General features: G+C 37.5%; 1 protein-coding gene across 1 annotated transcript in view; it reads right to left on the bottom strand.

Moving 5' to 3' along the window:
• Positions 1-11,735, bottom strand: part of ZMAT1 (zinc finger matrin-type 1) — a 39,836-nt gene that overhangs the window by 8,245 nt on the left and 19,856 nt on the right. The window contains exons 3-4 of the mRNA XM_007952192.2: positions 10,193-10,294; positions 9,940-10,114 (exon numbers count right to left, since the gene is read on the bottom strand). Coding sequence (XP_007950383.2) covers positions 9,940-10,114; positions 10,193-10,294 — 277 coding nt within the window. The remainder of the gene's footprint in view (positions 1-9,939; positions 10,115-10,192; positions 10,295-11,735) is intronic.

Consider the following 11,735-nt stretch of genomic DNA (forward strand, 5'->3'; position numbering starts at 1 on the left):
ACTGGGTTAGGGTTGGACATGGTGAACGGGCAATGAAAGTAAATGTACACATTACGTTGAATGTAAAACAAGCTCTTAAAATAAATAAATAAATAAATAAATAAGTGTCTTTCCTCTTTAAAGAGCAAAGATGTCACTTAAGACTTAAGGCACACCTGACTCAAGCCATGGTATTTTCAATAGCCTCATAAGCATGTGAGAGCTGGAAGACCACAGAAGAACTGACAAATTTGAGTTTTGGTGCTGGCAAAGAATAACGAATATAATGTAGGCTGCTAGAATAAATCTATCTTGGAGGAATTATAGTCGGAATGCTCCTTAGAAGTGAAAATGGCCAGACTTCGTCTCTTTTATTTTGGTCATGCTGTCAGAAGGGACCATTCTCTGGAGAAGGATATCATCTGGGTAAAGTGGCGCATCAGCAAAAAAAAAGGAAGATCCTCCTGGGAGTGACTGGTGTGTTCAAACCCCCAACCCTTCTGTTAGCAGCTTAGCGCTTAACCATTATGCTGCTAGGGCTCCTTATGGTATTAACTAGCATTTTTAATAAATTGAAATTAATGTTTAAAAAGGGTGGGGGGAAGACCCTCAACAACATGAACTGGCACAGTGGGCTCAAGCGTGGGAACAATTTTAAGGGTGGCACAGGACTGGCGGTGTTTTGTTCTGTTGGACAAAGAGTCACTGAGAGTTGAAACCAACTCAATAGCACCTAAGAACAACACATCTTCCCAGTTCCTTGGTTATTTAGCAGCAACTTCCAAGTCTGTTTGTGGTCAGTGGGTCCCTGATTTGAGACTGATTAACAATGAATATTCTGTACTTCCTGGAAAGCTAAGAATTAAACCCAAGACTCAGTATCCTCACAACAAGCCTTTCCAAGGATATTATTACTATCCTTATGAGTGTAGGAACTAAGACTCAGATTAATTTGGCCAATACCATACATTTTGAGGACACCAAACTCTGGTAGTGTAGTGCCTAAGGCACTTGACTGCTAACCAGCAGGATGGCGGTTCAAATCCAGCAGCCACTCCTCCAAAGGAAGGTTGGGCAATCTACTTTCATAGTGATACTGTCTCGGAAACCCAAGGAGGGGTCGCTGTGAGTCGAGTCCAACTCGACAGCACCTAACAATAACAACAACAAAACCTATGCAAGAGAAGCAAGATTCCAAGTTTCTCCCAGATTAGTGGTTCTCAGTGATGGTTACACATTAGAATCATATGGTATACTTTAAAAATATTCACCTTGCAACTCCACATCAAAATTAAATCAGAATCCCTAGGTGTGGAACCAGGCTTTTGTACTTTTTGAAAGCTTGATTTCACTGTGAAGCCATGCTTGAGAAACACTGCCCAAGATAATAAAGCCAATGATCTTCATTTGATAATAAACTTATAGTTCAGATTTTACATATTTGTTTAGTACTTATAAAGTATACTGTATACGATGTTCTCTTAGTTCCTCCATTCTTTCTCCACAAATGACATTGGAAATAAGATTCTAATATAGGTAATACAGGGGTTTAAAGGAGCTGCAGGTTATGTATGAAAGAGCCAGAGGCAGTTCTAGAACTGTGGTTTAATGATTATCACACCTTAGCTCTTGGCTTTTTCACACAGTAATGTTCCTGATTTTCTTTTCTTCTCTAGGATATAGAGCTCTCAGAAAATAAAAGAGGAAGGCTCTCAATGAGATGGATTGACACAGTTGGGTGGATTGACAACAATGGGCAGAGGATGGTGCAGAAACAGGCAGCATTTCATTCTATTATACACAGGATCACTAGGAGTCAGAACTGACTCGATGGCACCTGACACCAACATAATAACATGTAAACCCTTTCTGTGAAGATAAGAAGCCTATCCATTGGCCCCGACATCAAAACTCCTGATCTAATCTTCTTAGAACCTGCCTCCACTATGTTTCTCAATCTCTCCATTTTCTCAGAATCTGATCCTTCACTCTGTCCGACTTCACTGCCTTTGGTCTGCTAAGATTGCTTATGAGTTCTTCCAGAAATGCAGGCTTCTTTGTATCTTGTACCTTTCAGAATCTTCCATATCCTAACACTTGTAGGGCCCACTACTCTAATCACAGCCTTATCTCTTAACTTCCCGGATTAAGGTCTTTATTTTTAAAGTATGGATTGGGAAAACGCATGCTCCTATAGTCCAACACTGTGGTTCTCAATTTGGGCTCCATATTGGAATCACTTGGAGGAGTGAAAAAAAAGAAAACATTAGCTCTCAACAGATTCTAATTTAATTGATTTAAGGAACAGCCTGAGCATTGGAATTTCTAAAAGTATGATTGTAATGTGTACCCACAGTTGAGAACCATTGGTCTAATATCTTAAATAGAGGGGGAAAAAAATTGAGAGCTACATGTAAGTAAAAAGGTAACTTACTGTGGGAATTATCTTATGAAGATAAATAGAAAGTGTCCGATTTACTTGTTTTAAAATTGACAGGAGAACAAAATCATTTCAGGAAAACTAACATTTGTTGAAGACCCAAAGGAATATGAGAGTTCAAAGAAGCATAGGCACTTAGCCCAGTACAGGGGTTTGGAGAAGGCTATTAGAAGAGATGATGCTTTAGCTAAACTTGGAAGAATGAAAAATGGTTAACTTGAAGACAAGAGTTCGGCAGACCATTTTAGGCTGAGGAAATTGCATGAGAAAAACAGACGTTTACAGGAACTTCTTGCAATTAAAAAAAAAATAGACACACAGTCTGAGGTATCTGTGGGACTTCCATGTAAAGGTGTCCATCAGAAAATTAAGACATAGGAAGCTGAAGGACAGAAGAGATGTCAGAGATTTTGGAGATGTCAACACATGGAGGTAGTTAAAACCATGAGAGTGGACAAGAGCTCCTGAGGACAATATATGGGTAGAGAGAGAAATAGCAACATAATAATACCTTGGATAGTGCCATGCCACCCTTTAAACTAAGCTGTGAGATGGGGAGGAGTCCATGAAAAGGTCATAAAGTAAAGGAAAGATTTATAAGGATGAATAGGAGATAGCAGTATCAGAGGATGGGCCTCAGGAAATAGATACTTTAAAAAAGGACGATTGGTGAATGGAGTCAAATGCAGTAGAGAGGTCCAATAGCGTATGTCCATTGGGCTTGGAAATTCAGAAGTCATTATGACCCTATGAGTAGTAGTTTCAGTGAAGTGGTGGTATGGAGGACTGGGGGATGTTTCCCAAAAAAATGGCAGTGAGTTGAGGAGCAGTAGATACAAAGTGAAGATAGGAAGAAGAGATTACCCTGGCCAAAAGAAAGAAAGAAAACTGGTAAGAAAAGAAGGGGATAGTGTAGTAACTAAAGGAAGGGGATTTAGGATTAAGGGAAGATTTTCTCAAGACAGAATACTTGGTAATCCACATGTGATGGTTAATTTTTTCTTGATGAAGAAAGAAAGAAGCTTGTCTGAAGAGTGTGAGGAAGGAGAGAAAGGCAGAAGAGAGTCTCAGAGAATGGTCTAGATTTAAAATCTTTGCTGAGGGGAAAGTCAAAAAAAGGAAAAGGATTAAGGAGGACTAAAACCCAAATGAGGTTGGACACCAAGACTCCATAGAGGTACCCAATCTCTGCACCACCACTACCACCAGTTGCCGTGAGTCAATTCTGACTCATGGCTACCCTATATGCATCAGAGTAGAAGTGTGCTTCACAGCATTTTCAATGACTGATTTTTCAAAAGGAGATCACAAGGACTTTCTTCCAATGTGCCTGTGGCTGAACTTGAACCTCCAACCTTTCAGTTAGCAGCCAAGGGAACATGTTAACTGTTTGTACAACCCAGGGACTCCACTCAATCTCTAGCTTTATATAAATTTCCATAGTGGCACTAAGTAGCCTGAATGTAGAAGTAGATATCATAGACGATGGGAATGATCTAGGATTGGAATCTTGCTACTAGGAAGTGAGAGAACAATAAAATATAACCAAAGTCTTCTAGAAGGTTGTTAGAATTAAAGTGTCAGGTGATATTACTGGACATGGAATGAAAGGGTACAGAAAAGAGAAATATTTCTAAGATTTGATAAGACTTGCTGTTTGATAGGATATGGAGATTTAAATAATTGAAGATGCCCTCAAAGATTCAAATGTAGGTGGCTGAACAAATAGTGGTACTACTGGCAAAGACAGAAAACTTTGGAAACTCAAGTGTAAAGAGATTACTAATTCAGTTTTAGTTATGTTGAGTTTCAGATGAAGATGAAATATCTAAGTGCAACAATGGGCCAGGTAATTAGTAAGATAAACAAAACAAATACAATAAATAAAAAAATACATACATACTTTAGTTCCATATCGTTATGGTAGCCATTCCTGTGCTAATAAGATCTGGGGCTGGATGTGGGAAATGAAAAAAGCAGTGAGAATGATGAAGAAAAAGAGAAAGATATAAGATATGGGGAGAAACATATACAAATAATAGTTGGTGGAGAGGAAGGCAGAGACAGAAAGAAGGGGGAAAATGTAATGTTAAAAGTAAAATAGTTAAGATGGCACACATTAAATTGTTTTTGTATTACTAGTTACTCACTTGTAAGATAGGCTTCTGCTGTTACTACTGTTCTTTCAAATTCTCATTGTCTAATTTCCACTATTAAAAATTCTCCAACTATTTTTAATCCTGTAATGTTTACTGCTCCCAAAATGGAATAGTCAAGGGAACATTAAGAAATTATTCTTTGAGCTCTAGCTTCAGAGACTAATGTAAAATTACCTCAATGTCTAGATTAAATAGGCTGATGATCAGTCCTGCCCACCCTCAGGTGAGAATTTAACCCACACCCTCCTTCCTTCATTCTATTGATGTTGGAAGTTCAGATCAAAGTACTAAAATGGGCCTTCTTTCAGAAGTGTCCAGAGAGCAAACACTTCTCATAACTCCATTCAAATCTACCTAAAGCTTCTAAACTAGAAGCCACTTATTTCAAATACCCTCAGTCCAGCAATACCAAAAATACCCTAATAAGTGGAACTCTGTCATTCATTTCACCAAACATCTACTTCTACATCCAGAAACACTACCACTTCTACTTCTACACTTTCCTAAAAAAAAAAAAACTCCTTAAAAACCTAGCTAAAACCAGATTTCCATGCAATGTTTTGGGACATGCTGAATAACACTAAATAGGAAACTGAAATAGTACAGACATAGAATAAGCACTCAATAAATAAAGATTAATTAAAAGTTCACTGATTCACAAATTGACCTAACCTCTACTGAGGTAGGCCTACTCTGTGCCAGTTTCTATCTTCAGCACTGGACATATAGATGAGTTAGTCCCTTCCTTCAAAGATCTTACATTATAATGAGTGAAAAATACACATGGAGAGATAATTAGACATGCAGGTTAAGGAAGCACAGAAGATTAGCTTTGAAGGAAATGGAAAGGCTTCCAGGGAAGCATCATGTTAAAGAAAGGATGGGAGACAGCCAGAAAAAGAGGAGTATGGGGATATTCCAGGCAAAGTAGACAGCACGAACAAGGACACAGAGACTAGAGATAGGGTAGTGGTTTTTGGAAACCATAAGCAATTTGTAGGTACTGACCCACACAGATCACGGGAGGAAACAGCAGAGGGTAAACCTGGAGAAGGTAAACAGGGACAAGATGGTAGAAAGCTAAGAAGCCCAGATTTTATTCTTAAAAAATACAAAAACAATGAAGGGTTTTTAAGCAGAGGAGTGACGACAGAAATATTTGCAGTTTAGGTAAAACATTTTAACAGCTACGTTGAGGGTGGATTTTGGGGCAGGGAGAGTGGTTAAGAAGCTGTGGTAATATTCTAGGACGAAGCTTCTCAAAATGTACTGTGAGTCCAAATCACCTAGGGATATTGTTAAAATGCAGATTCTAAATCAGTAGGTCTGTAGTGGGGCCTGCTATGCTTTTTCTTCTAACAAGCTCTCAGCTGATGCTGATGTTGTTGTTGTTGTTTGCCGTCGAGTCGGACCTGACTCATAGCGACCCCTCCTTGCGTTTCCAAGGCGGTATTACTATGGAAGTAGATTGCCCAACCTTCCTTCTGGGGAGTGGCTGGTGGGTTTGAACCACCAGCCTTCTGGTTAGCAGTCAAGTGCCTTACGCACTACGCTACCAGAGTTCCCTATGCTGATGCTTCTGGTCCGTAAAATAGACTTGGAGTAGCACAGCTCTAGGAAAGATGTTGAGGGCCTGAATTTGTATGAGAGGAGCAGAGCTAGAGATAAAGGGGCAGTGACTTTCAGGAGGTAAAGCAGTCGCAGCTTGGTATTTCATTAGATACAGAAAGTAAAGAAAGTGGTGGTAGATTCAAGTTAACTGCCGGTTTCTAACTTGAGCAATTGTTTATTTTTGCCTTCAACTAAGTTTGAGAATATTGGAGGAAGTGCAGGTTTGAGATGAGAAGATGATGTGTTTAGTTTTAGACAAACTGATTTTGAAATGGCTAAGAGACCTTCAGGTGAAGCAGTCTAGCTGCCAGTTTGACAAAACGTCACCAGCATATAGATAGATGAAACCAGGGGAATAGATTAGATCGTGTTTGCACAGTGAGGAAAACTGTGGGTCAAGAATGAAACCATGAGAATACCAAAAGTTAGGTAATTAATAATAATAATAATAAAATAGCCCACAAATATAACAGGAAAGAAAAAAAAAAAAAACAGAAGAACCAGGACATAAGGAGTCACATGTGACAAACAGAGCTTCAAGAAGGAGGCAGTAATGAACATTTTCACATAAAGCAGAGAGGTCTCCCAAGAAAAGAGTTGAGAGATAACAGTAAGGATAAGAAGTGGGTAGAAAAGAGAACATGAAAAGGGAATAAAATACACTAGTAGTGAGGAGATGCCTGTGGGGGAAAATGAAAAAAAAAATATGGTTAGAAGAGCAAGTGGATTACTCCCTATTGTGCCTGAGTTCTTGCCACTCTTTCTTAGCTCTAAGACCTCTGTTCATCTTGTCTCTCATTTTCCCATTTCTATCCATCTAAATCACCTATTTCCTCTATGAAGAAGTTCTTGACCATGACTTTTCATTCTTCTATCCAAAACTGTATGCAAAAATCCACCTGTAGCCTCTTACAATGAAGAGTTATTAACCCAACTGGTTTATGCACTTGTTCTTTGAGGGCAAAAAAATATATTCTTAATTTATATTCCCAACCATGACTAGAAAAATACCCAAGAGATGCTTCAATCAGCCTTATTCACTGAATGATATAACCACAAGATACTCATTTAAAATACTACCTTGTATACCTATGATAAAATGGAAAATGAGAACACCTATATTTAATTCTGCAAATAGGAGTAATGTAAATCTTTCTGCCTCACGTTCCAGAAAGTGAACAGATAGAACTAGATGGACTGTAAGGATCTTAAACAAAAAAATAGTAGTAGTAGTAGTAGTAATAATAGTAAACCCAAATAAAAAACCCACTGCCATTGATTTAGCGATCTTATAAGACAGAGTAGCACTGTCCCATAGGATTTTCAAGGCTGTAAATCTCTGTGAAAGCAGACTGCCACATCTTTCTCCCACAGAGCAGCTAGTGGGTTTGAACCACCAACTTTTGGTTAGCAGTCACGTGCTAAACCACTTGTGCCACGAGGGCTCCTTGTACAGTCCTTACTTATCTAAAAGTCTGTAATTCCATGAAAACAACCAACCTTTCATTCAGTAAGAATAAAATGCCATATAAATAAACTAGTATGCTTTATAAAGTATACACCTCCTAAGAAAGAATTTTGGGATATTTTTACTGTTTACCATTTGCATTTGATTCTGCTGGAAAAGGTTGTTCTCTTATCTTGTCTATATACTTCCTCCTATCTTCGTTTCTTTTATGCTTTTTCCTAATATAATGTTGTTCGGCCATTAACAGACTATTAAAGGATCCAGGACAGAGTTTGCAGTATTATTTGGATTATTCAAATCCAAAGCACTGTGGAAAGAGGAAAACATAATCTTGCCTTTAATCCCACCTGGAGGAGGCTTGCCAGCAAAGGGCTTCATGAAGGTTGGTTCTGCAGAAGCAGTAATAGGCACACCTGCTGAAAAGTCATAATGAGAAGTGGTTCAGATATTAAAGTTGTGTTAATTATAAAACTATTAAGGAAATTTAGAATTATTTAAAAACACACTGTCTTTGGACTTTTTACACAGAGGGCTGCTAGATAAAGATACTAAGTTAAAAAATATTCCCTTCTGTCCAAATGAAAGTTTGAATATAAGCTGGTCACCAAGTTTCTCCAATAGAGACATGGGAAGGAAAGAATGTTCAGCATCAGACATTGCTTAATTATATTCATTTTGAGAAACAATGAAACCCCAAGAGCTGTTTCAGGATGATTCTAGAAATTAGCCAAGATGAAACAGATGGTATCAACTTGTGAGTTGGTTTCTTTCTTGAGCTGCATAGTAAGTCACTTATTTAGTCTAGATTTGTGATGTTTATATCAGAATAAAACATATGCAGTTGTCTAAGGCTATAAAATTATGCATGTTTTCATAATCCCAATCATTTCAGAACTCTTTCATCTCTAAACCCAAATCAATGAATTCTGGAGATGAATAAGATTTTACAAGCTTTCTCTTGTAGGGCACATTGATCCTGTCCATCTTTAGACTGAGGGGCAGAAAAACAAACATACAAAATTAGAGAGAATAGAATAGTTAAAAATATTTATGGTTTCATTTATTAAGAAAGTAAGTTTTTTCTTTTTCCCCAACTATTTCTACATGTGTAATTCAGTGACACTGGTTTCATTTTTCAAGTTGTGCAATCATTATCACTATTGTTTCCCAAATTATTCCACCACTGTTGATATAAACTCACTACCCCCTAAACAAAACCTCCTCATTTTCCCCTCTCTCTCCTACTCCTGGTAACCATTAATAATTCTGGTTTCTATACATTTGTTTATTTCACATAAATGAGATCATAAAAGATCTGTCTCTTTTGTGACTAATTTTACTTAGCATAACATTTTCAAGGTTTATCCATGCTGTGGCATGTACCAAGAAAATGAGAAATTTTAATGTTTCTTATGGTATTGATTTTTCTGGGTGATGCTGCCAGATGAGTTGAAAATTAATGTTGGTACATTTTCCACCCTAGACACTAAAATGTTATTCCTAAAATATCAAAACTAGTAAAAACGCAGTAAATTACTTGATCCAGAGGCCTAATGATCTTGTTTTTCATTCTAGTAATAAATTTTTCAAAATACAGGTTTAATTTTTCAGGATATACATCCCAGGCAACCTTGGGTCAGATTCCTCATATGCAATCTTGGCCCAACATCACTGGAAGGAGGAAAGAACATTTTCTATTTATCTTTGGGATTTGGTACAAAATAAGTACTCAATAAATACTGATTGATGATGCTGGTAGTATCTTTACTATATACTCACAGGAAGAAAGGAATAGGTTGTTAGGCTAGAAAGAGGTCCAATAGCTCATTTAGTGGTGTCCTTTACAGTTATCATTAGGAGATGCTAGAGTCACAACTATAGTATGGTAAAGACATTGGTCTGGGCACAGGTACAATGTTTTAGAAAGTATTAAAGCAAAAATACAGTTAGATAGATATCAAGTGGAAGTAGTAAGAAGGAGCTGGCAGAGCTCATCAGGCTTTAATCATTGTTCCTTTATAGCAGTGTAGTAAATCATTTGCTTTTATTTGGGATTAATATATTGAAAAGGAGAGGCCACAATGTTTCTTAAAATTCAGCTAGTAATTATAGTCTCCGTATTAAAAGACAAGGACACAGAAATTAACTGGGCAGATAAAGAATAATTAAGTTATGGCCCCAGAGTAAAAACTTGCCCAATAAAAACAGATGGTAGATATGGGGAAAAAAAAAAGAGATATACAGCCCCTCTAATGAAGATAAAGAGGTGAATGGAACCTTACCCATTTCTGGCTGAAATCCTGATGGAGATATCTGACCCCGTTCTCCCATTAATTGCTTCCGGTTTTTAGCATGGATTCCCCCCATATAGTGAGAATGAGCAACAATTGGGGAGCTAAAACCTATGTTGCAAAGATCACAAAATTTGTTTCTGTCCACTACTCCACTCCCATGCACCTGAAATAATCACAATCTTGTTAGAAAGGCTGAAAAACTCAAAAGTTTATAACTGCAATATCAACTTAGACCACTCACCTGAAAATTCATAGCCTGCATCTTCACTTGCTTATCAGGCACTTCAAATCGTTCCCCCCGCATTTGAAAATAAAACCTAACATTTTGAGCATGTTTTTCACTCTGAAAAAAGATACAATATGACTCAGTTTATTCACTAACAGTCACCTCAAATTTACACATCTCTGATTTTGAAGACAACACTTGCAAGTTTTAATATACTTAGTCTGTAGCAAACTTATGAAAGTGCTTTCCATGCTTTCAAATTTCCAACTTTCAGTTGAAATGAAAATTGTGCTATACCTTAGAAGCCAGTAACTTTTAGGTTCTGGTTTGTAACAGAGACACCCAGTTGCTGCCTAGTATCAATTTTCTTCTTCCTTAGTTACCTATCTTGGGCAATGTATCCAGCTAAAAAGACTACATTTTGCAGCCTGCCTTTCAGCAAGATCTAGCCATATGACTAAATTCTGGCCAATAAGAAGTAATCTGAAGTGTTGGGTAGAAATTCAGGGACGCCTCCTTAAAAGGCTGGTGGATGGCCTTTCTTCTACCCTTCCTGTTGCTGGAACTAAGATGCAAAGCCTGGATGGAGTTCCAACAGTCATCTTGGACCATGAGGGGACCTTGGGGATGAAAACCAGTTCATTAAAGCAGAAAGACAGAAAATACATGTCAGGTGTGATCATGAATCTATCATATCAGCCCTGTAAAACCTACCTCCCAACTTCTTTTATATGAGGAGGCCTTCTGGGTTTAAGCTATTTGAGAAACAATCTCTGAACAAATGTATAACCAAATATGTAATAATAACCAAAATGTTGGTTATAGAGAAGGGAAGCTAGCATTTCCTGAGAGCACACAGTGATGTAATCACTTTATCTTTATGGAATTTTAAATTATGATATATCAATCATTTAGAAAGAACAGGAAATAATATAACCAAAAGCTATCCCCACAACCCAGTTATAACCAATTTTGCTATATTCTTTCAGATATCTTTTTTAAAAAGATGTAAAAAATTTTATGGGTACAGCTAAATAAAGTCATATCTTCTCATACCCACAATCGCTTCCTCCTCTCCTTCCCCATAGGCAACCACTATCTTGAAGTTTTAGTGTATATAATTTTTGTATATAATCTTTTCAACTGATTTCTTTTACTTAAGATTGTATTTCTAAGATTTATCCATATTCGTGTATCAAACTATTTCATTCATGCTAAATGCTGCATAGTATTGTACTCTCTATGCCACCCACCAGTCTCCTCTTGAAGGTAGTGCATTTCTGTTTGTTTTGCTATTATAAGCATTGCTACAATGAACATATTTAAGCATATCTCCTAATATACATGCCCAAAAGTTTCTTTAGAATAGATACCTAGAAGTGGAATTCTCTGCTTAAAGGGCATCTGGGCTGTCTCCTTTACTAGGTGTGGTAGTTAAGTTTGTGTGTCAACTTGGCTGGGCCTGGTTGAGTGGCTGGGAAGCTGGATGTAGTATTTCCCATGATGAGACTACTAATCAACTCCATGGGGGAATCTACTGTGAACAGCTGAGTAGCTG

Source organism: Orycteropus afer, unplaced genomic scaffold (assembly GCF_000298275.1).
Source record: "Orycteropus afer afer isolate SDZICR_OR568_19922 unplaced genomic scaffold, OryAfe1.0 scaffold00327, whole genome shotgun sequence".
Taxonomy (NCBI): Eukaryota; Metazoa; Chordata; class Mammalia; order Tubulidentata; family Orycteropodidae; genus Orycteropus; species Orycteropus afer.